At 40.5% G+C, this 26,396-nt stretch overlaps 1 protein-coding gene across 4 annotated transcripts in view; it reads right to left on the bottom strand.

The window, feature by feature from the left end:
• The window catches only part of TTLL5 (tubulin tyrosine ligase like 5), a 155,250-nt gene that overhangs the window by 126,641 nt on the left and 2,213 nt on the right, over nucleotides 1–26,396 (bottom strand). For all 4 annotated transcript variants that reach the window (XM_044436882.1, XM_044436881.1, XM_044436883.1 and 1 more), the window contains exons 2-12: nucleotides 26,121–26,284; nucleotides 19,608–19,714; nucleotides 19,060–19,142; nucleotides 18,183–18,289; nucleotides 15,067–15,197; nucleotides 12,388–12,470; nucleotides 9,942–10,011; nucleotides 9,395–9,479; nucleotides 5,752–5,853; nucleotides 5,302–5,393; nucleotides 1,811–1,918 (exon numbers count right to left, since the gene is read on the bottom strand). In XM_044436882.1, the coding sequence (XP_044292817.1) occupies nucleotides 1,811–1,918; nucleotides 5,302–5,393; nucleotides 5,752–5,853; nucleotides 9,395–9,479; nucleotides 9,942–10,011; nucleotides 12,388–12,470; nucleotides 15,067–15,197; nucleotides 18,183–18,289; nucleotides 19,060–19,142; nucleotides 19,608–19,714; nucleotides 26,121–26,197 (1,045 nt within the window). In that variant the 5' untranslated portion in view covers nucleotides 26,198–26,284. The remainder of the gene's footprint in view (nucleotides 1–1,810; nucleotides 1,919–5,301; nucleotides 5,394–5,751; nucleotides 5,854–9,394; nucleotides 9,480–9,941; nucleotides 10,012–12,387; nucleotides 12,471–15,066; nucleotides 15,198–18,182; nucleotides 18,290–19,059; nucleotides 19,143–19,607; nucleotides 19,715–26,120; nucleotides 26,285–26,396) is intronic.

The raw sequence follows: 26,396 nt of genomic DNA, 5'->3' as shown, positions 1-26,396 counted from the left end.
TCTTCAAAGGCAGTCCCACGTAAAGTGCGTTACAGAAATCCAACCGGGAAGTAACCAATGCATGTGCTACTGTTGCTAGGCAATCTTCCTCCAGGTAGGGACACAGCTGATGGATTAGCCGAAGCTGAAAGAAAACGCTCCTCGCCACCGCTATCACTTGAGCTTCCAAGGACAGCTCCGGGTCAAGGAGCACTCCCAAGCTGCGGACCCTGTCCTTCAGAGGGAATGCAACCCCGACCAGGGCAAGGCCCAAGTCACCTACCCAGGAGCTCGAATCACCCACCAACACCTCCATCTTATCTGGATTGAGCTTCAGTTTATTGGCCCTCGTCCAGCCCATTACCTCGGCCAGGCACCGGTTCAGGACAGCCACTGCCTCACCTGGGTTAGTTGAAAAAGAGAGGTAGAGCTGGGTGTCATCAGCATACTGATGACTCCGCAGCCCAAACCTCCTGATGACCTCTTCCAGCGGTTTCCTGATGACCTCTTCCATTGTAGATATTAAACAGCAAGGGGGACAAAATGGAACCCTGCGGTACTCCATGGCAACGTTGCCATGGCGCAGAGCCAAAGTCTCCCAGCACCACCTTCTGGAATCGGCCGTCAAGGTAGGAACGGAAACACTGCCAAGCAGTGCCTCCTACTCCCAATCCCGCCAGCCTATCCAGGAGAATACCATGGTTGATGGTATTGAAAGCCATGCAGAGGTCCAGAAGAACCAACAGGGATGCACTCCCTGTCTCTCTCCCTGCACAGGTCATCATACAGGGCGACCAAGGCAGATTCAGTACCGTACCCGGGTCTGAAGCCAGACTGAAATGGGCCCAGATAATCAGTTTCATCCAAGAGTACTTGGAGTTGTCTTGGCACCACCCGTTCCAACACCTTGCCCAAAAACAGGATGTTGGCCACCAGGCTATAATTGGTGGCCATCTATGGATCCAGAGATGCCTTCTTTAGGACAGATCTGATTATCTCCTCCTTTAAAGGAGCGGGCACCTGGCCGTCCCTCAGAGGAGCATTAATAATCTCCAGGATCCAGGAACCAATCCCCTGTTTGGCTTTGGTCAGCAGCCACGAAGGGCAAGGGTCAAGTAAGCAGGTGGTAGGACGTACTTGTCCAAGCACCTTATCCACATCATCGGGCCGCATTAACTGAAATTCATCCATTAATACCTGACCAGACAGAGTCATTGGTATCTCCCCTAAGGGATCTGAATCAATTGTGGAGTCCAGCTCGTGACAAATCTGGAGCGATTTTCTCCTTGAAGTGATGGGCAAAGTCATCACAGAAGGCCATCAATGGTGGTACAGGATCTTTCTTAGGGCTGGGGTATATCAGCCCACGTACCACTGGAAAAAGCTCCGCTGGACGGCACTGTGAGGAGGCAATGGAAGTGGAGAAGAATTTCTTCTTCACTGCCCTCACCGTCACAGCATAGGCTTGATAATGAGCATGTAAGCATGTTCGGTTACATTCATCCTGTGATTTCTTCCATCTACGCTCTAGTCGTCTCCAAACCTGCTTCATTGCCCGTAATTCAGATGTATACCATGGAGATGGACAGGCTCTGCTTGGCAGGAGAGGATGCTTGGGGCGATTGTGTCAATTGCTCTGGCCTTTTCCCCATTCCACAGTTCAACCAGAGCATCAACAGGAGCGTCAGCTGACATACTGACATAATATGGAGTGCCAGTACCCCCATCTCTCCCCAGGAAGTAACATGCAACACATGTGGCTGGAACACAGCATGGCACAAAGTAACATGCAACACACAAGGAAAAACTACAATAGTTTTCTGTTCCTTACCAAAGCAAACACCACGGTGTGGGACAAAGGCTTTACAGGCTGCTGCAATGGCCAGTTCAGCAGAAACAATTGTCTTAATGATTAGATCCTCCACACTGGCCATCAGAGCTGGATGAAGAAAAGGAAAGCACATAAAGAACAAGAACTGTGATGTAACCTAAAAAAACACAGTAGTTCATTATTATTATTTTATTATTCATTTCATTTCTATAGTGCCCATAGCTGAAGCTCTCTGTGTGGTTCATGTCTGTCAATTTTGGCATCATCAGCAGCCAGAAAACACACGCAATCATTCAAACAAGAGAGCATTTTAAGCACAACTGTAGGAAGAAATGCATGCATGAGTACAGGTACATTATAAATACTAAATCGAAACTTAAGAATAAGACCTGACTTGCACAACACAACCACTCTCCATGGGAAATCACTCATGGTGACATCTGAACTTGGTGCAATTTTTGAGAACCACCCTGAGAACACACGGCTTTTTGTTGGGTTGTTCAGGGTGGCTAGCTGTAGCATCCAAACTGGCAGGGCAAGTTAATTTTAGGTTTTCAGGAATATACCATTTTTCATCAAGTTGATGAAAATGCCTGTCTCTTCTTGCAATTTTGCTAGCAATGTCACCACCCTCTTTCATTCCTTCTTAATGCTCTCTACCATGTGATCCTAAAAGTAGAGAAGAAAGGTGGGTGTCCTCATAAATGCATCTGTAAACTTTTTCTCATGGTCTTACACACATGTGCATATTCAAAAGTCCTTGGCTATGAAATTTGCATTATTTCCCCCTCATTTTGGTGTTCTGCTATCAAAAGAGCATATATCAATCCCACCCACTGTTCTGATTTGAAATGTACATATACTGTCTTAAAATGTATACATCTTTACCAATCCCCTCACAGCTCTGCAATCCATACAGCTATCTGACAGCTCCAAATGGAGATTAGTGAAATGGAGCAACAAGCATGAAGGTGGGTGAAGCTGAAAGCAGCTGGGGACTACAGAAAGAGCTTTTTGGGTGGGTGTAATTGGTAGTGCAAAAAGCCGCTTTTAAAAAAGTATTTTGACAAGTGCCAAGGTGGAAGATAAAGTTGAGAAAAGAAGGCTATCAGTATGTAAGGTTAAATAGTAGACAGGTAGTCTTGTGCAAGATCCCCCAACCAATATTTTTGTTTTGCAAGAGCATTATTGCATTCATAAGGGTTCAGAAAATTAAATCCATGTGGTGGTCTGATGTAGGGTGGGGGAAGTTGCCTTTGGGAGCCTGCAACACCAGAAAACTATGCCTCTATGCTGAACCATAGCAAATCCAATTGGTTTGTTCTTTTAAATTAATGTGTGTTTAACTTTTAACTTTAAATTTTATTAACCACCCAGAGGTCAAGGGGCGGCATAGAAATGTAATAATAATAATAATAATAATAATAATAATAATAATAATAATAATAAGACAGACACATACATACATACATACATACATAGATGCAAAGTTGGTGCTTATGTATGGAATAAAAAAGCTAAGTGTTCTGCTATAAAGGTGCCTGGAATACATGTTGGATCAGGCAGAGGGACTTAGGGGGTCTGAGGTGCAGGAGAACAAGCTACAGAGCACTTGATCATATGTCAGGTTGTTAAGCAAAGAACCATCTCATGGTAGCTTATTCTCAGAGTGGCTTAGCGTGGCATGTAAACTTGCATTAGAACTAAGCAAAGTAATATTTCAGTGATAAAGCATAATGTCAAGCCACAGATTTTTCTGTTACCGATTCAAGCAAAGTTGTGCCTCTTCTAGATTAGGATAGCCAAATGAGAGCCTCCACAGCAGCTTATTCTTGTCCCTGTTGGCCCTATCATGTTTTAATGAAGGTATATAAACTATTTATCCACAGTTTCATACTAAAGGAAAACATTCTCAAGCTGTTTGTGTGTTTTCAAGAATGATATCCCACACTTTACTGTTACAGCCTTTCTGATTACCTGCAGCTGTATACATTTGCATGTATTGCTATGCCCAAGGACATAAGTTACATACACACGCTTCTACAAAGTAGCCACTTTTATTATACAGCCCAACCATCAAAAGCTTGTGAAATACAATCGTCTAAACCCAGATCACCACCTGGTAACTAGGGGCTCCACCCAGAATAAAGAATTTCTCCATCACTGTTCTAGACTGTACTTTACCACAGCCAAGATTCCTGAATCAACATTGCATCCATCTGATGGCAATTTCTGCATACAACACGTAGAATACACTAGAATACCCACACTTTGCTCTGGACAAACCGTGTGTCTGTGTGTGTGTGTGTGTGTGTGTGTGTGTGTGTGTCTACCTACCTACCTGAGGGAACGTCTTTCTTCATATATGCCTACCTGTCCACTCAGATCTTCCTCTGAAGTCCTTCTCTGAATAACACCCCCCCCTTGTGAGATTAAAAGGGAAAGGACTGGGAGTGGGGCATTCTCTGTAGGGGTGACCAGACTTTGGAATTTGCTACCCAGGGACATACAGCTGGTGCCAACCTTACTTTCCTTTTCATTCCAACAAGCACTTGGTTGATTTAAATTATATTTAGTTGCTATTTAATTACTTAATAATTGGTCATTTTAATTTATTTGGTTGTATTTGGTTATGTCTTATGTATGGTTTTGTATAAACTTTTCTTATGTGGGATACATTTTAATGTTTTATTAATTTTATTGCTTTTACTTATTTTACTGACTGTATTTTTACATGCTGATCTGCATTTGTAAGCCATCCACAGAAGCCCTGGGTTATGGGGCAGCATGGAAGTAAAATGAAATGTAATCAATCAATCAATCAATCAATCAGTTCTCACAGGCTATTCACTCCTCATTATTGCAAAAGAATTCCTGCTTCAAACAGTGCATGTATTTCACATTTTGTGAGTTCACTAATATTTTTAAAGGCTTCATCCTAGCTGAATGAATTCAAGAAGCCATATCAGTAATTGCCACATTTAAATGAATGTGTGAAAATCTTGGCACAAAATAAGAAAAGGGCCACACACAAGCATCTCCATCCATCAGACAAGTTGTCTGTCTCCTGTGATACTGATGAAGGACCACTAAGGACATGTAACTCCAGAGACAAACTGAAATTTGCACTGTTCAGTCCTCACACTATCAGTGAATAAATCAGGTGTGAGGAAATAAGCTCTCCTACAGTATATGGAATTCCAAGATGAAAAATAATCACTTAAGAGAATAACACATAGGAAAAGGAGTTGTTACAAAAGCAGTCACAACTCCAAGGAGGAGATTCCAAAAAGAGAAACTCTAGAAAAAACATATTCAGATATGAGCAAGGTAAGCGAGTCCTTTTCCCTGAAGAAATGAGAGAGTCAAATTAGAGGCAGAATTGTAAGAAAACAATCTTAGAGGGTAATAAGTGTCTCACAACTGGGAATATCATCTATCAAGGTACATACTAAAAAGAATTAAGGAAAGGATAACTGTTCTCAACTCACATGTGGTATCTCTCCCTTCCTGTTTCAGATATCTCAGCATTGCACTCATGCTCCACTTGTTTCCATAATCCTCCACTTCAGGATCATCACAACTAAAAGCAAGGAAACAGATTTCACACTGGTGGCCTCAAGAACCTTAGTGTAAGTCAGTCAGTTTCAGTTTTGTGTTAACATACAGTTTTTGTTTTTAATGTTTCATGGATTGTATTCATAGAAACAGAGCGAGTCAGAAGGGGTCTCCCAGGCCATCTAGTCTGACCCCTGGCTCCAGTTGGCTCTGCTCACAACATCCCCACCATGTGCATGTCTAAATTCACTAACTTTTTCATCAACTACCTTTTGATGGTTTTACCCTAAACTGTGGAATATAAAAACAATTAACTAAATATGATTTTTGCTGCTTTGCTGCAAACACTTAAGACTCACAAACTCTCAAGCAAAGTCAAATACCTGACATAGTCACCACTCTTCTTATTGACACTGTAGTTTGTCAGATGCATGAACTGGTTTTTAATATTCTTTGATCCCTGGTCATATCTCACAGTTGCAAACCTAAAAAACAAGAATCAAGACTATACCAATCATTCAGAGCAAAGCAGAACAATTCTTTCACATCATCTTTTTATCATGCAATCAGAGGTTGGCTCATACATTACTTTGTCCCAAGTCACACCTATATGTATAATGAGATAAGGGCCTGTGTACTGATTTGTATGCTTCCTCCCCCTAACCAGCCCTAAAAGAGAAGTGAATGGTCAGACAGGGAACTGCTACAGTAGTTTGGATGTGGTATTTTGCCGAGATGTGGATATGGTTGTTTAGCAGGTTCATTATCCAAAGTCATGAAAAGCCATATTCAAACATACAAGGGATCCCTTAATACAAACATCCTTTCTAAGAAGAGGAAAATACAAAGGAAGCAGTGATGAACAAGATGAACCTGAGGCTTACTCTCAGCCTCATCATGCACACAGGCAAGCACGGGAAAGCAATGTTCAAACTGTCCCAGGTTAGATTTAGTAAGTTCTTTCAAGACTATTGCATGAGACTTTTTCTTCTTCTCATTAAAGCTTTTTTGTTGTAAGTTGCGAAGTCGTGTCCGACCCATCACGACCCCAGGGACAACATTCCTTCAGTCAGACCTATTTTCAGCATCACAAATTCTGTTGCAATCTCTTTGATCCAAAGTTATGATCCAAATATTACTACAGTCATTAGACAATTCAAAAACAAGCATAATTGGACCATTTATCGTATTTACCCTAGATATCACACAGAAGGCCTCAGCACTCTTGGATTTTTAAAAACTGTACAAGCATTATTGTCCTACAATTCTTTTTAGATAGCATCTGATTCCACTGTGCAGGTGCAAGTAAGTCAAAAGCACACTAGGAAGACCTGTATTTTTCTTTCTTCTGCAGTCTACTGTCCTCTGCTGAGTTGCAATAGGCTATTTACAGTCTTATCAAGGTAACAAACACACCAGGAAGCTAAGACATTACTGACTCCATTCTTTGTTCTGCCCACATCAGTGGCAGAAGACACCTTCAGTTAATCTCTTCTTTCTGCTTCTGTCTCATAATCTGCATGATATGAGTAAACTCATCTGTTAGAGAAATTAGGTTACACAGAATCCTATCTTAGTTCAGGAAGCTAGTCTAAATTACTTCATTAAATGCTTCAATTCAACAAGTATACACAAACAGAAAATGAACAACAGAACTTGCACATGAATCTACTTTTGGCAATTAAACTGCTCTCCAAGTAACAAAATACTAAGAGATTCTTGCCCAGGGGTCTGTTAGTCTCCAAATCAGTAGGATTTGTATTCAACCTCATATACAATTTTTAGTCCATCCCATTCCTCATACTCCTTCACAGTCAGATCTGTCTCATCTCCCACTGATATTTACTCTCTAAATTCCTCTTCCCAATTCTAGTTACAGCCTCAGCCTTCTCTCTCTCTTTTTTCAAACACATCTATCAAGACCTCATTTATGTCCTCTCAGTAACCCCAATTCTCTGGTCTAGGAGACCAGCGGAGGCAGTCAGTTTCATCTTTGCCTAACTAAATGAGACATACTCAGCAACAGGTAGGAGTATGAAATGCTGTTTGCTATAAAAATGGTTTTAAAATCGTTTTATGATTGCTATAAAAAAGAGGTAGATCATGAGGCCAATTGCAATTCCCCCATTGCTTAATTTAGCCACATTCCCCAAACATCAAGGGCCTGCCAGGCAGGGGTTACTGTGAGGGGGACTGGGCTGCTGTATCAGGCTCTGGCCACAACACAGTCTATGAGGTAATGTGAATTCCTTGGCTCACTGTAAGTACCTGAATTCTTTGGAAACCACAGGAATCCAGAAGAGAAAAGGTAAATATCTCCGCGGAGCCAGTGCTAATTAGCAAGCAGGGCTACCAAAGGAGAGGGCATTAGGGGGCTCAGGGAACAGGAAAGCATTGCACTGTCAGACATTACAAGGCTCAGCTGCCTGTGCCTTCATTTTGGAACTCACATAGCTCAGCAGCCACGTTCATTTCCCAACCCCTCTCCTTCTTGGGCCCCTCAGATGCACATTTGGTTTTCTGTTCAAGTCATTTTACTTCCACAAAACTACTCTGTACTATTCCCCTGAATTCAAGCTGTCATTCAATTTCAAATGAATGCTCAGAAGAGCTGAGACACCAAATCAACATCTCTTTAAAACTTCATATTTTTAATAAATGAAACTTTCCCTTTGACTCCAAACAAAGAGGACAAATTCTGAAGATGAAAACTCTAAGTCCTGTGCCTGAGTGCCCCCTACTGTCATATTATACTTGTCTGAACTTTACATACCCTACAAAGCTAACAAGCATGAAGGGCAGATGCTGCTAGGGAAGACAAAAGATAATTAAAGAAGGGGGCTATAACACTCACCTTTCAAGGATTTTTTTTAAAGCAGCAGAATATCCAAGCCTCTTGTACATTATTTGACTATGTGACTGGCTGTTTTAAAATATACGTAAAAATCCTGAGACCACTGCCTGTTATGCTGAAATACTCAAGTGTAAAGCTACATTTTCTCTATCAGCTTTTTGTGCTAATGTAATGTATGCAACTAGTTGCTAATTCTGTTTCAGATTCAGAGGTTCTGTTTTAAAGAAAAATGCTAAGTTTTGCAGCAGTTGCAGGAGCAAAAGGGCTGATCGTAAATGTGCCATCCACGTGGCTGAGTTTTGTTACGAAGTGTACAATCAATCTCCCAGAACAGAACAGCAAAATGCCATTGTTCCTAATACACGCTGGGGGTAAATTTTCTTTCTTCCTAGATTCAGCACAACTGGAGCAACACTGTGCTCTTTTCCATGGTAAAGGCACATGTAGTGTTGTTCTTTCACTTCCTGTGTATCATTGTATATTGTTTCCACTTCTAAAAGCAGCTCCTAAAAATGCTGTAAACATTTAATCTGTTTAGACTTGGACAAACTGTTCAATAAAATAAGTCTTTGTAAAGAGCCATTGCACAGGCCTCACCTGGTATAAAGGCAGCTATGTTCCCACAGTATAGAGAGTAGTCTCTTGGTATTTTGGCACCAGAATATATGAACAAAAAGGCTTGAAACCTGATGGCGCCAGAATCATGAAAGCTTTCTCTTGCTCACAAATTCAAAGAAGACAAAAACATTAACAAGCAATGAGAGCCTCAAAGTCTACTACTGCCATCTGAAGGCCACAAGCTGAAAAGGGTATATTCTTCATTGGTACATATATTTCATATTTCCCATCATTGCTGAGGTCATTTCAATTCTAACTAGTCACCAAATACAGGTTAAAGTTCTAGCATCATCAGCTGCTAAATACTCTGATTTAGAGATCAATGGAAGAAAAACAAGGATCAGAGAGTTACTAAAGTAAGAGAAAATATTTACCCATATATTTTAGAAGCATTCATTCATAATTCTCAAACTCAAATAGTTCAGTAAACTCTAATGAAACAAATACATTGTCCCCTTATCTCTGGCTCAGTCATGCGGGAAGTTATTAACTTTGTTGCCTTGTGGGGCAAGGAAATTGGCTTATACAGCATGCAACATAGAACCAGCACCTACCTGGCCAGACCTTCCTCATAGAGGTAGATAATAAGTGGGTCATAGGATGTCACCAAAACATAAAGCCGCACATCAAATTTGAAGTCTGAAAAAGGAGCAATGGTGTTCAATGGGCACAAATTGTTCAGCAGAAGTACAGTACAATGTTTCCAAGGCCTGGTTCAGAATGACACAATTGTATGCTATGTACCACATTAAACATACAATAGAAACAAACAGAATTTCTATATTATAATCCTATCACCTGGCTTGCACAATCAAACTAGCATTATCTGAATCATTATTGAATCATTATTATTGCTTATTTGAATCATTGTGTGTGCAAGGTGTGATTTGAATAATCACCACCTGGGAATTGCTTGCAATGTGTCAGAACTCAGTGGTGTGGCTTGTTGGAGTGGGGAGCAATCTCAAATAACCGTACAACAGCCCATGAGTTATTGAAGTTTTGCTTCTATAGTGGCTTGTAGGAACCAGTCCAATAGCTTAATAAAACTCTTAAGTCTCTGGGAGTACTAAAGGATAGCAAACTCTGATATAAACTCACCATCTATGAGGAGAGGGTTGTTGATATAACGAGAGACCAGGATGTTCTCTTCAAGGGAAATCTGATTTGGCTACAGAATGAGACAGACAACACATTGAAATAAAGGCCTGAATGCTGACATCACTAATTTTCTTCCACAACTGCCACGTGCCAATGAATGTCTGTTTGATTACTAGGCTAATCAAGCCCTATGATGAAAGCTAATACTTTACTTATCAAAGTACTGTGTAATGCAATGATCTTAAAGAACAGGAAGACTCCTGCACACAGGACAAGGACAGTCCTGAGAAGGATTCAGCCACTGATTACTGTGGTTTAAGTTTGCGCATGCTCTAAATCAGTGCAGACATTAGTCATCAGTTTTATTTATGGACAAAGAAACAATAAGTATAAATCACAGGCAAGAGCCAGAGAACAAAAAGAGCAAAACACAAGAGGTGAGGTCTTCATACAGTATATCAAAATACAGAAGCTAGAATACACGAGGAAACCAAATCCTGTCAGTCAGCCAGCCAGTTGCAATCTTTCTGTAGATCATGAAAGACATGAAGACAGGCTGCTTTCTTCTCACTCACCCTTTTTCCAGATAACTTTCTTTTCTGGGTCCCTCCTTTTATGCCCTATTTAGTACTGCCCTGGAACCCCTGCGTATACCCCAAATCAATGCCAGAAAGTTCCCCCAACACTCCAGAGAAGACTTGAAGGCACATAGCATTGCTGCAATGGTGCTGGCAGACCAAAAGTACTGGATGCAACCTTACCTTTCTTTCATTTACACACACACACACACACACACACACACACAAAGGCCCAAATTCAGCACTTGCATACTTAAGGTAATAACTGTAGAGATTTCCATGTTCATGAAATGCAAGTGCTTCATACAGAGAGGGGTACAAACTGAGCAAAGAGATTATTGCTAGTTTTTTTTTTTTAATAGTAACACATGCCTCTCATGTCAAAACTAGATTCAGAACTAAGACCAGGTTCTTCTTGGAAGAATGAAATTCTAGACAGTGCTCCCTAGATGTAGCACATTTGACAGGTTTATGGGTTTAGCAATGCTGAAAAAGCCAGATATGACGGGAAATGGGTTTAGAGTGTCTTTTCCAGGTTCTGACCCTTTGTTCACGTATGCCTTTCCTTGAAGCAGAGAGTAAGACCTTGTGTAGCTCTGGAAAGTGTTGCTTCATGCACTTGGCTAGCCACACTCTTATTCCATGGGAAAGAAGCCAGGCTGAGAGCAGATGAGGCAAGCTGGCCCCTTCAATATGGGGGAAAAGATATGAGTGAAAATAGTGACTCATTGTCCAGTTTTATACTACACCATGCCAAGAATATTTATTCTATCAACTTTATGACAGGGACACACACACCATCCTGCACTTTAGTTGTGCATTAGATCTGAGTTGGATTCATAGTAATAGGCATGGTTCCTGAAGCAGCCAACAATGATGCTACAAAACGACTTTATCATAATTGAGTCTATCTACTGAATATTCATCTAACCCACAACTATATAAATCAAGAGAGTTGATCACCCATAACAAGAATCTCACCACATCCTCACTTCTCAGATTTCTGATCAGGTCAAACATGTGGGAAAATTCTCCTCAACCTAAAAACAATCAGCTCACCTTGTATTTCCAACTGTATGTTCAACACAAGCCCTATTATCTCTGGCTAAACAATCACTTCTATTCATTCTTACCTTCCATACCACAGCAACTGTACAAACATTTGTAGTATGAATCTCAAGACATCTCCATGTGTCACTTGCAAGGATATATGTGTGACCATCTAAGGGTCATTAGCCAGCATATCTGATGACAGTTCAGAAGGTGAGGTTGCACAAAAAGAAGATAGGCTTCACAAATTAAAGTAGTAACCATCGGCACATAATTGTTTCTATGGCTTCCAAAGGATACTTTACTGAATACTCCCTGCTCATATATTGCTTTAATCTCCCAGATAATATAATTTCACCCATGGATTAAAAACATTCATATGCCAATTCCAAGTTCTCAGTTCTAATTGTTCCCAAGAACCAGATACACCATGCAGGTGCAGTAAGAATCAAGATGGCAGTGACCATTCCATTTACTGTTCGTTTATAAAATGTATTATCTGCTTTTCATTATACAAATATCCCAAAGCAAAATACAGCCAATAAAACACAATAATACTATTCAACTTCACCCAAGAAAAACAATGAGAATGGGGAGACAGCTAGCAGACAGCTATGTTAAGACTATGTAACTGCACTTGACTTAAGCTAAGGCAGCAATATCTATCAAATAATTTGCTTGACACAGAGCAAGACAGTACCACACCCTGCGCTCCACCACTAATAGTCTGAACACCTTTGTAAAGGGAAAAATGTTATTATGAACTTGCTCATAGTTACCAGTGAAACATCAATGATGGTATACTTTCAAGTACTTACATTGTTGATCAAATAGACACCTCGCCCCCTAGAAGATGCCACAGGTTTCACTATCCAGGGACCCCTGTCCTTTGAATAGGAATCTAGTTGAGCATTAATAGAAAAGACAAATACAACAGTATCAAATGCTCAGCAAAAAATTACCAAACTCCAGGAGAATACACATGACACAAGAAGCCACTTTACCCAAGATGCCCCTGAAAAGATTGGGCATGTCATAGGTAGGGTCCTTCCTCTCTCTTTTACCCTCTTAGTCCTCTGCAGGTATCCCTGGGAACCCAGAAGGATTACCAAGATTCACCCCCACCCCCCTCACCACCAGAAGTAGGGGAAGAGGGAGGTGGGCTTGCTGCTGCTGACTCACAAATTCATATCACTGATCTTGGCTGACCACCATGACTTAAGCAAAAGAACCTGTCACCACAGTGGGCAGTGGGAGATGCATATTCAATGTCCCAGTTGGTCCACTCCCACCCTGCATAGCCACTGCAGCCCTTTCAGCCTGGCACCAACAGTTGAAAGGGCTCACCATCACAGTGCAAGGCGATTGATGCTATTGATTACTCTTCCACATGTCAGTGGCACCAGTCTCCATTGTACTGCCGCGATGAACTGAAAGGGCGTGCCACCATGTTTTTTGACAGCTGTCCCCAAGTACTACTTTGGTATTTTGGGGACAGTGATGGTCATTAAGCAAGAACAGCAAGGTTTTATTGAGAATCTTGCCAAGTGGCTCACTTAACCCATGATGGGTCATGTTATCCAGGTAGGGAGGGGTTATTGTGGGTCAAAAAATTCTACTGTGAGCCATGGCTTATAAACCTAAAATAATCCATGGTGACAAACCAATCCGAGGTTCACACACAAAATGACAACCAGCTATGGCTTATAAGCCACCACAGTGGTTTGCTGTTCATGTGAACTCAGTTACTGATAACTTCCAGCAATGCCTGAAGAAAAATTTTAGCAGTTCTTACAGGTGTCTTTCAGTCATACATTCTAAAGGCTAAAAAAGGCAATGGGATGTTCTTATTCTATACAGTTCACATTCTAGGCATAGATAGTAACATACTGCAATTATTAAGGAATTTGGAGTTATTCAGTATAAACACAGAACTCTAGAATGCCTACCTTTCTCGTTATAAGTCAAGGAGCTCATGCTTGTAGACATTAAGCATTAGGGTTCTAATCCAAATGCTTTGACATGGGATACTTATTGCTGAGTTTTTCCCAAAGAAAAATTCGAACCATAGATACATAGGTTTTCTTTTTTTTTTCCACATGGCAGGACCAGTAATATGGATTTTCCAGGAAGGAAAAAGTATAAAATTTTCTGGGAAATATCCCAGTGCTCTAAATAATATTATCTGATTTAGCATGTTTTATTCTCCATGCCTCACTCTCCCTCAATAAGTACATATACTATATTTAATAAACATAAATAAACAGAACAATGCAATTCATGTTAATTTTATGTGCAGTATAATTATATCAAATATTTTCCCAAAATATAGCTACTAAATAGTTGTACTGAAACATCTGCTTCATGGGAAGTTAAATTAACTATACAGTATAGTTCAGATGTCATATTCAAAGCTTTAGGTGAAAATTATTGCAAATTTACTGTAATATTGTAAAACTGTAAAGACAATAGTATATTCTTCCTTGTAATGTTTGTTTATATTTATCAAAACATGACTACACCTCAGTAAACACACTATTTTTAGAATATATACTCAAAGACATTGTATTATATTATTTCTTTTGTTGAGAGAACTACAGCACCTTCAGCTTTATTCTCTCTCTGAAATGTTTATTGGCTCCACTTCAAGTTGAGACAAATGTGATTCAGAACAACTATTTATTTTTATTTATTTATTAAAACATTTCTATGCCGCCCCTTGCCAAGGCCTCGGGGCGGCTTACAACATCAAATACAAAATACATTAAAACTAGCTGCAGTCTATCTTACTAAAGGGCACAGACTGGGGAACTTGGGCATGAGGGTGCTGTTGTACTCATGTCCTCCTTGTGGTATTCCATGGCAACTGGTTGGCCACAGTAGGAAGAGAATGCTAGACTAGATGAAACTTTGGTCTGATCCAAAATGGCTCTTCTTGAGTTCTTAACTGAAATAAACACAGTTACAAGTTTTCCTTCAGTTTGCTATTGAAGAATGTTAGCAACAGAGGGCAAATACACCATGTACAAGTCTGGTCCAAGCCTAACCAGGAGCCAACTGCACAGAAAGGGGATGTCATACCTTATTTTTCAGTTCCTGTATGTGCAACTGAACACACTGTCAATCCTTGCCTTTGAAGAATAACTCTAAAAAGTTAATACCCTGTATTTATCTCATCTATCATGAATGACTGCAGTACAGCAAACCAGGTGACTATGGATAAATACAGACACATATGGTGTGAAAAAATCTACCATGGAATAGTGTAGCATCAGAAAATGTTCTGTTTTGGAAAAGGTTTCATGCCATATCACTGAATAGGAATGAAGAAATCAAAGAGTTAAAATTAATTTCTTCCTTATATCCTTCCTTTTCTATTTCAATGGCTCACACACAGTTTTTAGTGTGCTAAAGCACAGAAGGATCATGGAATGAAAGCCCCACATTCCACTCTCCAGCATTACTGAAGAACCGGTCATTCCCTGTCAGACACTTACTGCAAAACTCTTGGTATTCAGCTGGAAGGATGAAGGTCTGAGGCAGAACATGGAAAGTCTTGAATCCATAGGCTTGTTGCATTCGATTGATGTTCTTGTACAACCTGTCCTTTCGAGTTAATTCATATGATCTGAAACCATGTATATAGAGTTTTCTGGTGTCATCTCTTTATGGGGATGTTCAAAAATTCATTGGTACCCTAATACTCACAGAGAGGATTCACATAACATGACAATCTGCCTGGATTATAAATTCTGGACTTGCACAGTATAACAAACCACCGTGGCTTACAAGCTTGACCTAGGTTTGCATGGCATGCAACCCACTTTGGCTTATGTATAACAACCTGCAGTAGGCTGTTGTGTCTTGCAAATCTGGAGCACGCTTGCCAGGATGACTTATTTTAGGCTTAACACCTAACCTGACATCCATGGTTGGCAGTAGGGGTTGTTTGACTAATGCTGACTTGCTGTGATGTCATCTAAACATAGATGACATGACCCATTGTAGGTCAAGCCCTACTGCAAGTGAGAGACTTGGCAAGAGCAACAAGAAATCATTGCAGCTCTTGCCAAGCAGTTAACAAGTGAATGTCATTGTCAGCCACCCCCAAAGTGCCTGGGTAGCAACCCCTGCCACTGAAAAGCCTTATTCTCAGTAGCATACACCTCACTTTATTTGGTTAAGGCACCAGGAAGATAACTTCTGAATATGACCTTGGAGTCTTGAGAGGTATACATGAGAGAAGATGATCATTCAGGAAATGTGAAAAACTTTAAAGGGTATTCAATATAATACCTGGAAACAGCCTGGAAACTGGCACACATCAGAGAACAGGTGTAATATAATCATACCAACCAGTCTCCATTAATGAGCTCAATCCCTATTTGCACCAGCTGAAGTTTCTGGACCATTTTTAAAGGCTGCCCCAGACCCAATTGATTGCAGTAATCCAAACATGGGGTTCATAAACTATGGATAAATGTAGTTATCTCTGTCCAGGTAGGGTCACAGTTGCTGTATCAGGCTAAAGTGATAAAAGCTGCATTTGTGACACTATGGTCATCTGCGCTTCCAGGGATAATACTAAATCCAAACATACCTGCAAACTAAAAATGGATCCTTTACAGAAGCACAAACCCATTCAGAACTCGTTAAACACCACTAAAGCAGGATAAACTTCTCACTAAAAGCACCACCATCTTATCTGAACTGAGTTTCTATTTATTGGCCCCCATCCAGTCCTTTACAACGAGCAGCACTGATTCAAAACGCCCACTGCTTTACCAGGATTTGATGAAAAGGAGAGAGAGAGAGAGAGAGAGAGAGAGAGAGAGAGAGAGAGAGAGAGGGAGAGAGAACGAACTTAAGTGTAAACTGCATACTGGTGACACCTTTGCCCCATCTCTGCATTATTCCTCCAACAGTTCCATTCATGCAGATGTTAAATAGCTTGGGGAATAAAACAGAGCTCTGTGGCAGTTATACCTCATGGTGTAACTGCCAAAGTACAGAGGAAAAATCTCCCAGCTTCAGCTTCTAGAACTGGCCATACAGGTAAGACTAGAACTACTACAATGCAGTACCTCCCACACACAATGACCTATCCAGAAGGATATGACTGTCAATAATATCAAAAGCTGTTGAGAGATCCAAAAGAATCAACAAGAACACATTCCCCATGTACTTCTCTCAGCAAAGGTCATTCCACAGGGAGACTAAGGTAATTTCCATTCCAAAATTATTTCATTGTTGATTAGCAAGCAACCCAGTCAAGCATCTGGCCCAGGAAAAGGATGTTGGCATGTTATCAAAGTTCCATCATATCCCTCCTTGGCCCAGACAGCAGCACTAAAAAACACTTCACTGGATGATACCAGGAAGATGCAATGCTATTAGAAAAGAAGTTTTGCTACCATCACTGTCCCAAAATAAATGAGGAGGAGCTGGGCAGAAGGTACATCAGCAGAATCCCTAATCTGTTCTGGTGTTCAATAGAAAACACAAATAGTCAAAACTGGCACTAACTGTCTGGGAAGCCTAGAGAGAAAGATAGAATGTCAGTCACAGCAAACCCCCCTTTCTGACCCTCAAGGCTATGTTGATGCTACACTTGAATAATTTGCACAGATCAGACAGTGCGATTTAACTAGCTTGCTCTCTTGCTATTGTCACCTTGGCCACAACATACAGCTCTGAAGTCCCTTACTGATCACTCCCTCTCCTTCTACTTGAAAGCACACTGAAGCAGGAGAAAAGAACCTTTTCTCCATCAAAGGCTGAACTCCCTCAGAGGAATCTCTCCAGGGCTGCCCTCTTAACAGTGGAATGGCCAGAGCCACTCCATACACACTCTGACGCTTCCACAATAAGACGGAAGAAAAAAAGCCAGCAGGTGCACATATGACAGCTTACCATGGAGAGCAATATCTAGAATTTCCTTCTGAAAGACACTACACCTCATGCTTTGGGTTGAGCCTCTGACTTCACACATGTAACGTGCCAGTCTCTCTTTTGTTTTCCTTATGGTAGCTGGTACAGGGAGGTACAAAAGATGATGAGGGCTGTATAAAAGAAAACTAAGGTGCACATGCAGAGCAGGAGCTGCAGGTTACTCACAACTGCTCTAACGGCTGGAATGAGTTAGCCAACCTTGTAGAAAGAACTTTTGGTAGTGCTTCCTCAGTTTTAGGATTCCATTTCCTTAGAGGTTCACCAGTACCAAACATTTCTTTAAAAAATCAGTGGGCAAACATTTTCAAATGAGTTTCTGGTTTTAGCAACCTGTTTTTGCAACTGTTTATTTCTCATATTAGTATCCATGAGTTATTGAACCTTAACACTTTGGAGATAGCAACTCATACATCTAAAATACCCTAACCATCCTGAGTTCTTGTATAATAGGATGGCATACAAAAGCTTTTAATAAATAAAAATAAATAAAATAACCCATCTAATTTGTTCCAGCTTTCCACATATGAGAGATACTGAAGAAAAACATAAAGCAGAATTCAATTATGACCAACATCTACTAGTGCTGTAAAGGAATCAACCAGTCACATAACTATGTAATCCACTACATAGTGCTTTTATTCACCATATAGTCTCTTCTTACCTGGGAAAGTGATTGACCTTTTGAATATCTGTGAGGGTTCGTAGAATGTAGGGCTTCAGATGGGACCCTGTCCACATAAGATTATATTCATTGCTGCTTGGGTGCACCTGTGGAAAACACATGCTTATAAATCTTTGGTAACACAGTCAGTTGAATAAAGCTACATTACCTCAAATCGATACATTACATTGATGGAAATAAGTTTGCAAAGCTAATGCCTTTATGTTTCCCAGTCCAGAAAAACAAGGCAAACCCCTCACCTACAGGCTGATGACATTCAAAGGAACTCTTTTTCTTACTATACATTTTGCTACATGCCATTTATACATTGCCTACATCTCACTCCAAATATGCTTTCCAGAACAACATTTTTTATTTATTATCTTTATATCCCTTCATGTGCCTGCAAGGAATCTGTGGAAGCTTACATGATCCTCCCTCTCTTCTTCTCTGTCATCATTCTAGCCTTGTGAGGTAGGTTAGACTGACAGTCAGTATCTGCCCTAAAGTCAATCAGTGAGCTTCATAACCAAGTGAGGACTAGAACATGAACATCTCATGCTCCAGTTGAACACTCTAACCACTATGCCACACTGACTGTCCACATAGTCATCCCTATAAACCAAGTTTCTCCAGGAATGTTATCAAAGAACTTAAAGCAAAACAATAATAAACTGGAAGAACATACATGATAAAATTGTTTTAGACTCAGAGCAACATATTCAAATGCAGGAAGAAAGAGGTTTATAGTGTTTGTTGTCTGATTGGATATAACTTAACCCCCAGGCTTTGATTTGTCCCCCCAGGCTATCTCTTGGCGGCAAAGCATTACATTGGGCATTGGCCTCTTTACATTCAAGAAATTTGATGAATATACCTCACGGAATCCATGAGCTGACAAAATGCTGCGCACCAGGCGACTATCTGTTCTCACAATTTTAAAAGACAAGCGATAGCGCTCTGTGAATAGAATACCATAAATTAGTAACTGCATCCCAATCAGAAGATACTGCCAGAAGGAAGATACCGCCAGGAGGAGTAGTTTTAAAGCTCTCAATATCTGAGACTGCTCATACAATTGGAATTCCAATGTTTCTGACGATATTTTTTGTTAAGAAATTAATAGAACAAAAATTTAAATATAGCATAAATATTGCAGTATTGGGAATGAAAATCCTAAATATCTCTTAAAACATGAATCTATGAGCTTTTAAGTCCTTAAAAATTTAGTACAGCTTAACTTAGGCTTTACTATTTCAATTTAATAAAATATTTGTATTCAAATCCAGCTTCTGACTCTAGATTAGTACTAAAAGCATCTCTTCTTTATTTTACAAAACAAGAATCAAAGTTACAGATAAATCTTTCTTCAGTCATTGTATTTAATATATTCTTCATGAGATAACTATATAAAGCTATATTTACCCCCAATCAAACGGATATAACTGTCCTTGGTTAGAATAGCTTCTGCATGAAATACCAGGATTGGGATCCTTCTGAATCCACCTGTCCACATGATACATGGGTGCTCCCTAAAACAACAACAAATGTGTATGAATTATATACAAGCTATTGCTAATAATAAAGAAGGCCAGATTAAACACCTACAGCATGCAGTGGCCCCATATACAGAATGAAAGTACCTAACAGCAAATATAGCTATCAGCGTTCATAAACTCAAAACACCCATTCACACAGCAAAATAAATATCCATAGCTGTATAAATTATTTAGAGTATACAGGAGCAGTCTCATTTAATGCTGCTCTGGTTAGTTCCTATCCTTCAAGCATGATTCTTACTTATGTCTATTCCTCTAAAATCTCTATTAAGTGAATACAAGGTTTTTGTTTTGTTTTTACTTCATCCAACATTTAGCACAAACACATTAAGAATGTTGCCTGGGAAAAGCAAATGTTTCTGATATTCTAAGTAACATCTAGAATGCACAAAGCACTCTTAGAAGAAAGAGCCTTACATTTTCCTAGGGCAGGTCTTTGTGCCTCAAGATACAAACTGACCATGTACTGTGGCAACCTGCACTACGGCAACGCCTCAGCAAACAAGTGACAACAAGTTGCTGTGTTACTGTTAAGCCTCAGCCCAAATGCTGAGAAGCTGGTATCTGCATGGTCACCATACAACAAACCAACTTAATTCAGTATGGGTAATGATGGGGAATAAAGCAGAGAAATAAAAATAAAGTCGGAACAACAAAAGCCAGGGCAAAGAGTTGGGCAACATACAAGGAAATTAACACATATCATTTTGACAGGGCCTCATATGAAAAAATGCTTCTTCAGATTTTCATCAGATTAATTCAACTATAGACCACTGACATTTACTATAATGTGCAGCTGGACACATTTTCTACAGTTGTAAAAATGTGCGGGTGGAACTATGTTTTTGTGCAGCTGGGAATATGAACTTTAATCTTTTTATTATTTCCATTAGAAAAATTCTGGGAAGTGTTCATGCACTGGGGACTGGGCTGTGCTGAATTCTCATGCAGTTGAAAACAGCACTAAGAATAAAACCTCTCTTGAAAACAAGTTTGTAATAATGCACAACTTGCATTCATTCAACTAATTTCCACTGCTACCCTGATGTGACAGGAGCTGGAGAACTTCCACTTCAGGTTGTACCACTCCTAAGGAAGGTGGATGAAAACAGGGACAGAGTAGAAATAAGTCATGAAGATAAGAGTACAACGTGACAGTCAGTCAAAAAATCCAGAGGGGAAAATAACATCATCATCACTATTACTTGTTTCATCTCTATACCACTCCATAACTGGATGGTGTACAAACATTTATAGACAGTGTACATGCAATAAAATTGTAAAACATCATAAAATTTCAGTGCAAAAAATTAAAATTAATTTAACCAATTTTTTAAAACTAAACAAGTTAATACAACTTGACTGATTAAAAATAGCTAATGGAAACCCCGTATCCTGGCCATGTGCCATTAGCAACCATTAATGCCTCAGAATAGAAAGGAGTCTTATACTAGCAGCCAAAAACTAACTGATTTGGTGCATGGAAATCCTCAATGGGATGATAATGGAAGTGCCACCACTGAGAAAGTCATCTTCCTTGTTGCCACCAACCCAGCCTCCTTTAAAGGAAGACCTCTGATGTTGAATATAGCATACAGGTAGATTTAGGTTAGGAAAGGTGCCCCAACAGGTATTGCAATCCCAAATCATATAGTGCTTTATTTATATGTTAAAACCACCACCTTCAATCTAGCTTTGAAACATATGGGCAGTCAATACAAGTGGACCAGCATTGATGTTATACACTTGGCCCTTCTGGTCCAAGTCATTAGTCTGGCTACCCCAATTTTGCACAAATTACAGCTTCTAAATAGTCCACAGGGCAGCCCCACTTAGAATGCATTGGGTAATCTAATTTAGAGATTGCCAAAGTATAGTCCAGACAGGGAAGTAGCTGACAAAGGGATGTTGAATGACAAAGATGGCTCCAGGAGGACTCCCAAACTGTGGATTTGCAGACCTGTCCAGCACATTTTGAGTATCTTCCATCAAGTCTGAGGAACCGCCCCCTAACAGCATCTCAGTCTTGCCTGTATTGAGCTTCACTGTATTAGCCCTCATTCAGTCAACTGTTGCAGTCAAACATTGATTTAGCACATTCACAGCCTTGCCTGATGGAGACGAAAAGGAAAGTCACCAGCATAGTGATAGCAATGCACTCCAAAAATCCAGATGACCCCATTCAGAGGTTTAATGTAGATGCTGAACATGAAGGGGAACAAAGCTGACCCATGGAAATCCCCATGCTGGGGAATATCGCAAGTGCCTGCCTGCCAGTCTGGTCCACTATGGCCAGGAAGACAGGACAAGACAAAGCCCGCTACTCTTCAGCCTTTGCCTCTGCCGCAGCCCAGTCACTGGACCATTTGTTCCTCGCCTGGTTGGTAAGAGTGTCCAGGGAGGGAGGGAGGAACTATTGCGGCTGAACTCCACAGGCTCCAGAGGCAGGGCATTCAATTAGTGCAAGCCTTCTTCAGGGGGCCTGTGCCCAGGGCAGTGGCCTTGGGTAGCTGCTGAAGGGCAGTGGCAAGGGACATCATTGCCAGTTTGGTACATATCTGCACTCCTTCAAAGTCTGTTTGGTGCCAGGACTTTTGAGTCAGACAAAAGGCAACCCCACAGCCACAAGTATAGCAACCGGTCAGTTTTTAACATTTTTACTGTTTTAGATGTTCCTGGGAAACTTTGGGAAGCAAGGGAGTAGCCTTATTAGTGTAGTTATGGGTAGTGGGAAATATGGTCTTGGGGGATTAGCTAAGAAGGGGTCAGATATTTTACGTCTGTCCCCTCTTCTGATTCCCCCCACCCCAACTAGATGATTTCTGACAGCCATACCAGCTACCCTTTGGCTTGGTGGTGCTGCTGTCTAATGCCAGGTCAGCCCAAAATAAGATCTCTCTCATTCATGATCTGGCTTGTATCATTGAAACTTGGGTGGGCGAAATGGGAGAGGTTATTCTCACTGTCATAGCAATACAACAGTGGAACCAGTTACCTAGAGAGGTTGGTGGGATCTCCTACACGAGAGACATTTAAAAAGAAACTGGACAGCTATCTGAGTGGGATGGTGTAAACTAGTGTCCTGCAACAGCAGACAGTTGGACCCAATGGCCTTCATCGCCCCTTCTAACTCTACTATTCTATGATTCATCCAAGAAAACTTTATCTGGCTGAACTCTGAGAACCTCTCCTGATTCTACTGCTTTTAACACTAGGATCCAAGTTCCAACAGATGCAGCAGTGCTTGTCCTGAAAGTACCTAGATGACAGAGGGTCACAGATCTACCTACAATACCCTTGCGGAAAGCCATTGTAATAGGCCTCAAATGACCTAAAAAAGTTCCACTGGGGCAGAAGAGGGAAGATTTAACAGAGGTAGTGAAATGGTGTTTGCCAAGCTCAACTGCCCCTAAATATACCCAACTACATGCTCATAAAGATTGAAGTGCAACCACTGGGAGTTTTTCTGCATTTCAACATAAGTCTTCTCTTCTATTGTTTCATCAGTCTCACCTTCGTGGTACACTATGGAACCATATGAGCTCTACTACAGAGAGGGCACTCAGAAGTAATCATGTTAAATGCCCAAGTCATCACTGTGTTCAAGAAAGGAATAAAAGATTCAACAACAGCAACTGCCATGTCAGCTGGAAGACCACCAAGGGCCCTCTGGAAACTACCTGGATCCATTAGCCTCTTGATTCAGAAAGTCTTCTATATTTAAGACTAATAAAAGTAATATATACGTCTATGCAAAATGACCACCAGTAGCTAACATTTGCCAAACCCATCTATATAATGGCCCAATTAGGTGGAGCTCTCAAGCTTATGGAATTTTCAATAAGGCCTACCCTACTGATTAAGTTACCACAGCCCCTTCAAAGTAGCAGCAATATCTGTCTTCATTTGATCACACATGCTTTAAGGCTAAGAGAATTCTACTGATATTTGCATAAAGTGTCAGAATCATTGCAGGCAATACCACAATAAAGTGTTTCCTATCTCTTTACACAGGAACTTTTTATTCTTAAAACTTCATATCCCCATATCAGTATAAAGCACAACTTTGCATCCTCTTTCATTCCCTCCCCAAAATAATTCACCCTGAGCTAGGGCAGCACTTTTAAATCAAAGCAGATTTTATGGTGTCCATCCTAACACCTTATGTAAGTGGGAACAGAGCCGATACTGCACAAAGGGGCTTTAAGTTAAGCCCTGTCTTCAGGATTTACAGTAAGAACACCAGGGCTCAGACATGCTTCAAAGTGATTTCAATACTCATCCTCTTCATGACCCTTGGCTACCTGGCATAATGGCTGACGTGATGTGTAGTAGGCAGTGCCGAGAGATTAATTCAGTCACCGAGCATTGCAACAAGCTCAATATTGCTTGAAATGCGAAGGGAAAGCTGCCTGGATATATAATTTAGAAAATCATGTCACTGTGGCATTGATTCCATGTTGTTCTAGGGGGTAGCATTTCAGAAAAAAATGAATGCATCAAAGAAGATCTCACTGCAATCCTGAAGGAAGATTTTGCTGTCAATAAATACAGAGAGTCCAAGGGACACATACACACACAAACATGCTCCCAAGAAAATGTTACCAAGAAACCTGTCAGATTTGAGATGTAGTCTACATTCACATCCCATGAAGGGTGCTTCCAGACTAGACCTTTGTTGAGCCATTGCCTTACCTTATACACAAAACACTATGGGGTTTCCAGATGGTTTTTTCCTCCTGTAACACCTCTAACCCCACCCCACGCTTTCCTACTTATTCTTCCCTCTTTTTCCTTACCAGAAGAAACCCATTTATTTTCCCTAATGGAACAGCCACACAATGCCTTCTGACTGTTAGTGTTAGGAACCCTCTGACTGGAAGCATATTAAATCAATGACAAAATTAACTAATCTAAATGAACTAGAATTGCTCTTTAGTAAAGCCAAGAGGCTTCACAATGAATGTTAGTGGTAAAATAAAGGACTGCTAAAGGAGAGAGCCTCTTTAATGATCGATTCAAATTATTATTTGTCACTTCTGAAGCACCTATAATTTATTGTGCATTGTATTGACATTAAATCATAGCACAGTCCTTGACTGCAGGCTTAACATCTATATTGTACATGTCTACAGATATAATGAAAAAAGGAATGAGGAAGGAAGGGAAAAGCAAGCAAATACAGGTATCAATTCTAGAGAGTTACATAAATGATCTTATAGTGACCAGCTGGAATGGAAGTTCCACAAAGATTACTCATTAACAAATATTATTGCCAAGTAGCTGAAAAACAAATCAACTGCAAACACAGTGGCTCCTAATACATTTTTCTCCATCTTACCCTCTCACTCTATAGCTCAAGGCTGGTAACAGCTTTTTTCAGAAGACCCCCAAATTCTGCAAACATGATATTTTCAAGTATTACACTATTATGAAGTAGAATGTGCCAATATTAGCTAAAATATCTTCTCTTTCAGTACTAATTCATGCAGGAATCACATTATCCAGTAACTGCAAGTTTATGTGTGAGAAGGAGGCCCAGAACAAACATCCCCTCTCTAGAGTTCCTACTTGCATGGCAGTTTGAAGGAAATATGGAACACTGAGTGTTGTGGCAATACTTGTTTCCATTTCTCCTTCAAGCACAGAGGACTTAGGAAAAAGTCAGGTTTTATTTAAGTGGCACTGCAGTTTGGATAAGAAACAGAAAACATTTCTTTCACTGTTTCATAACTTCAACAAAACATAGCAGAAGTGTGAGATGACCTGCCTTTCCCTAATTTCTCTGTGCATGCCAAAAGACTTGAGCGAGTACAAAGGCTAGTAAAACAAGGCAGTATTTATTGACCCTGGCTCCCTGTCCCTCCTTTGTTGATTTGAATTCTATATCACCCATTAACCAGGATGGAACTACAAGCAGTAGATTCATAGCATATGAAGGATCAATGGCAAGAAAAGTTGTTGATGACAAAAAGTAACCATTCTTCATGAGCACAGCATATATTTTGGATCCAAAAGATCCCAGATTCAACCCCTGGCATCTCCAATTAAAGGATGAGGCAGCAGGTGACAGGAAAGGCTTTTATCAGAGACTCTGGAGATCAGCTGCCAGTCAGAGTAGAGAATGTTGGGCTGAAAAAACAAGTAATCTAACCTAATAAAAGGCAGCTTTCATATATTTAACCAAGACCGTGATTATGTTCCCCTGCATCCCAGCCTACCACTTCCAGGCAAGAACATGTAAGCTGGTTTTTCATACCCTATAACCCAACCACCTCCTTTAAAAAAAAAAATCTAAACCTAATCTTCCAAGCTTACATATGAAGAAACAAGCTGTACAGTTCTAATGCTGTATATGGGCACCATATGTTTAACTTACTCTGGTCCATCCACCTCTTCCTCTTCTTCTGAGGACGAGTCTGTTTCTTCCAAGTCCCGAGCCATTCTAACTGGCATTTCCTGTAGACGTTTTCATACAGCCCAGAAATGGTGGCCTTTCAAACTCTTTGCTGTAGAATCAGTAAATTTAGACAGTGCTGTTTCCTATGAAGAAAACAGGGTGTGAGGAGAAAAACCTAGTTATCATAGCAAGCTGGGGATATCGGCAACCAGGCCATGAGAAAGCTTGTACAAAGTCCTGCCTAGAGAGGTAGAA

This window comes from Varanus komodoensis, unplaced genomic scaffold (assembly GCF_004798865.1).
Source record: "Varanus komodoensis strain SLA01 unplaced genomic scaffold, ASM479886v1 scaffold3, whole genome shotgun sequence".
Classification (NCBI taxonomy): domain Eukaryota; kingdom Metazoa; phylum Chordata; class Lepidosauria; order Squamata; family Varanidae; genus Varanus; species Varanus komodoensis.
This window is presented reverse-complemented; position numbering and strand designations above follow the sequence as displayed.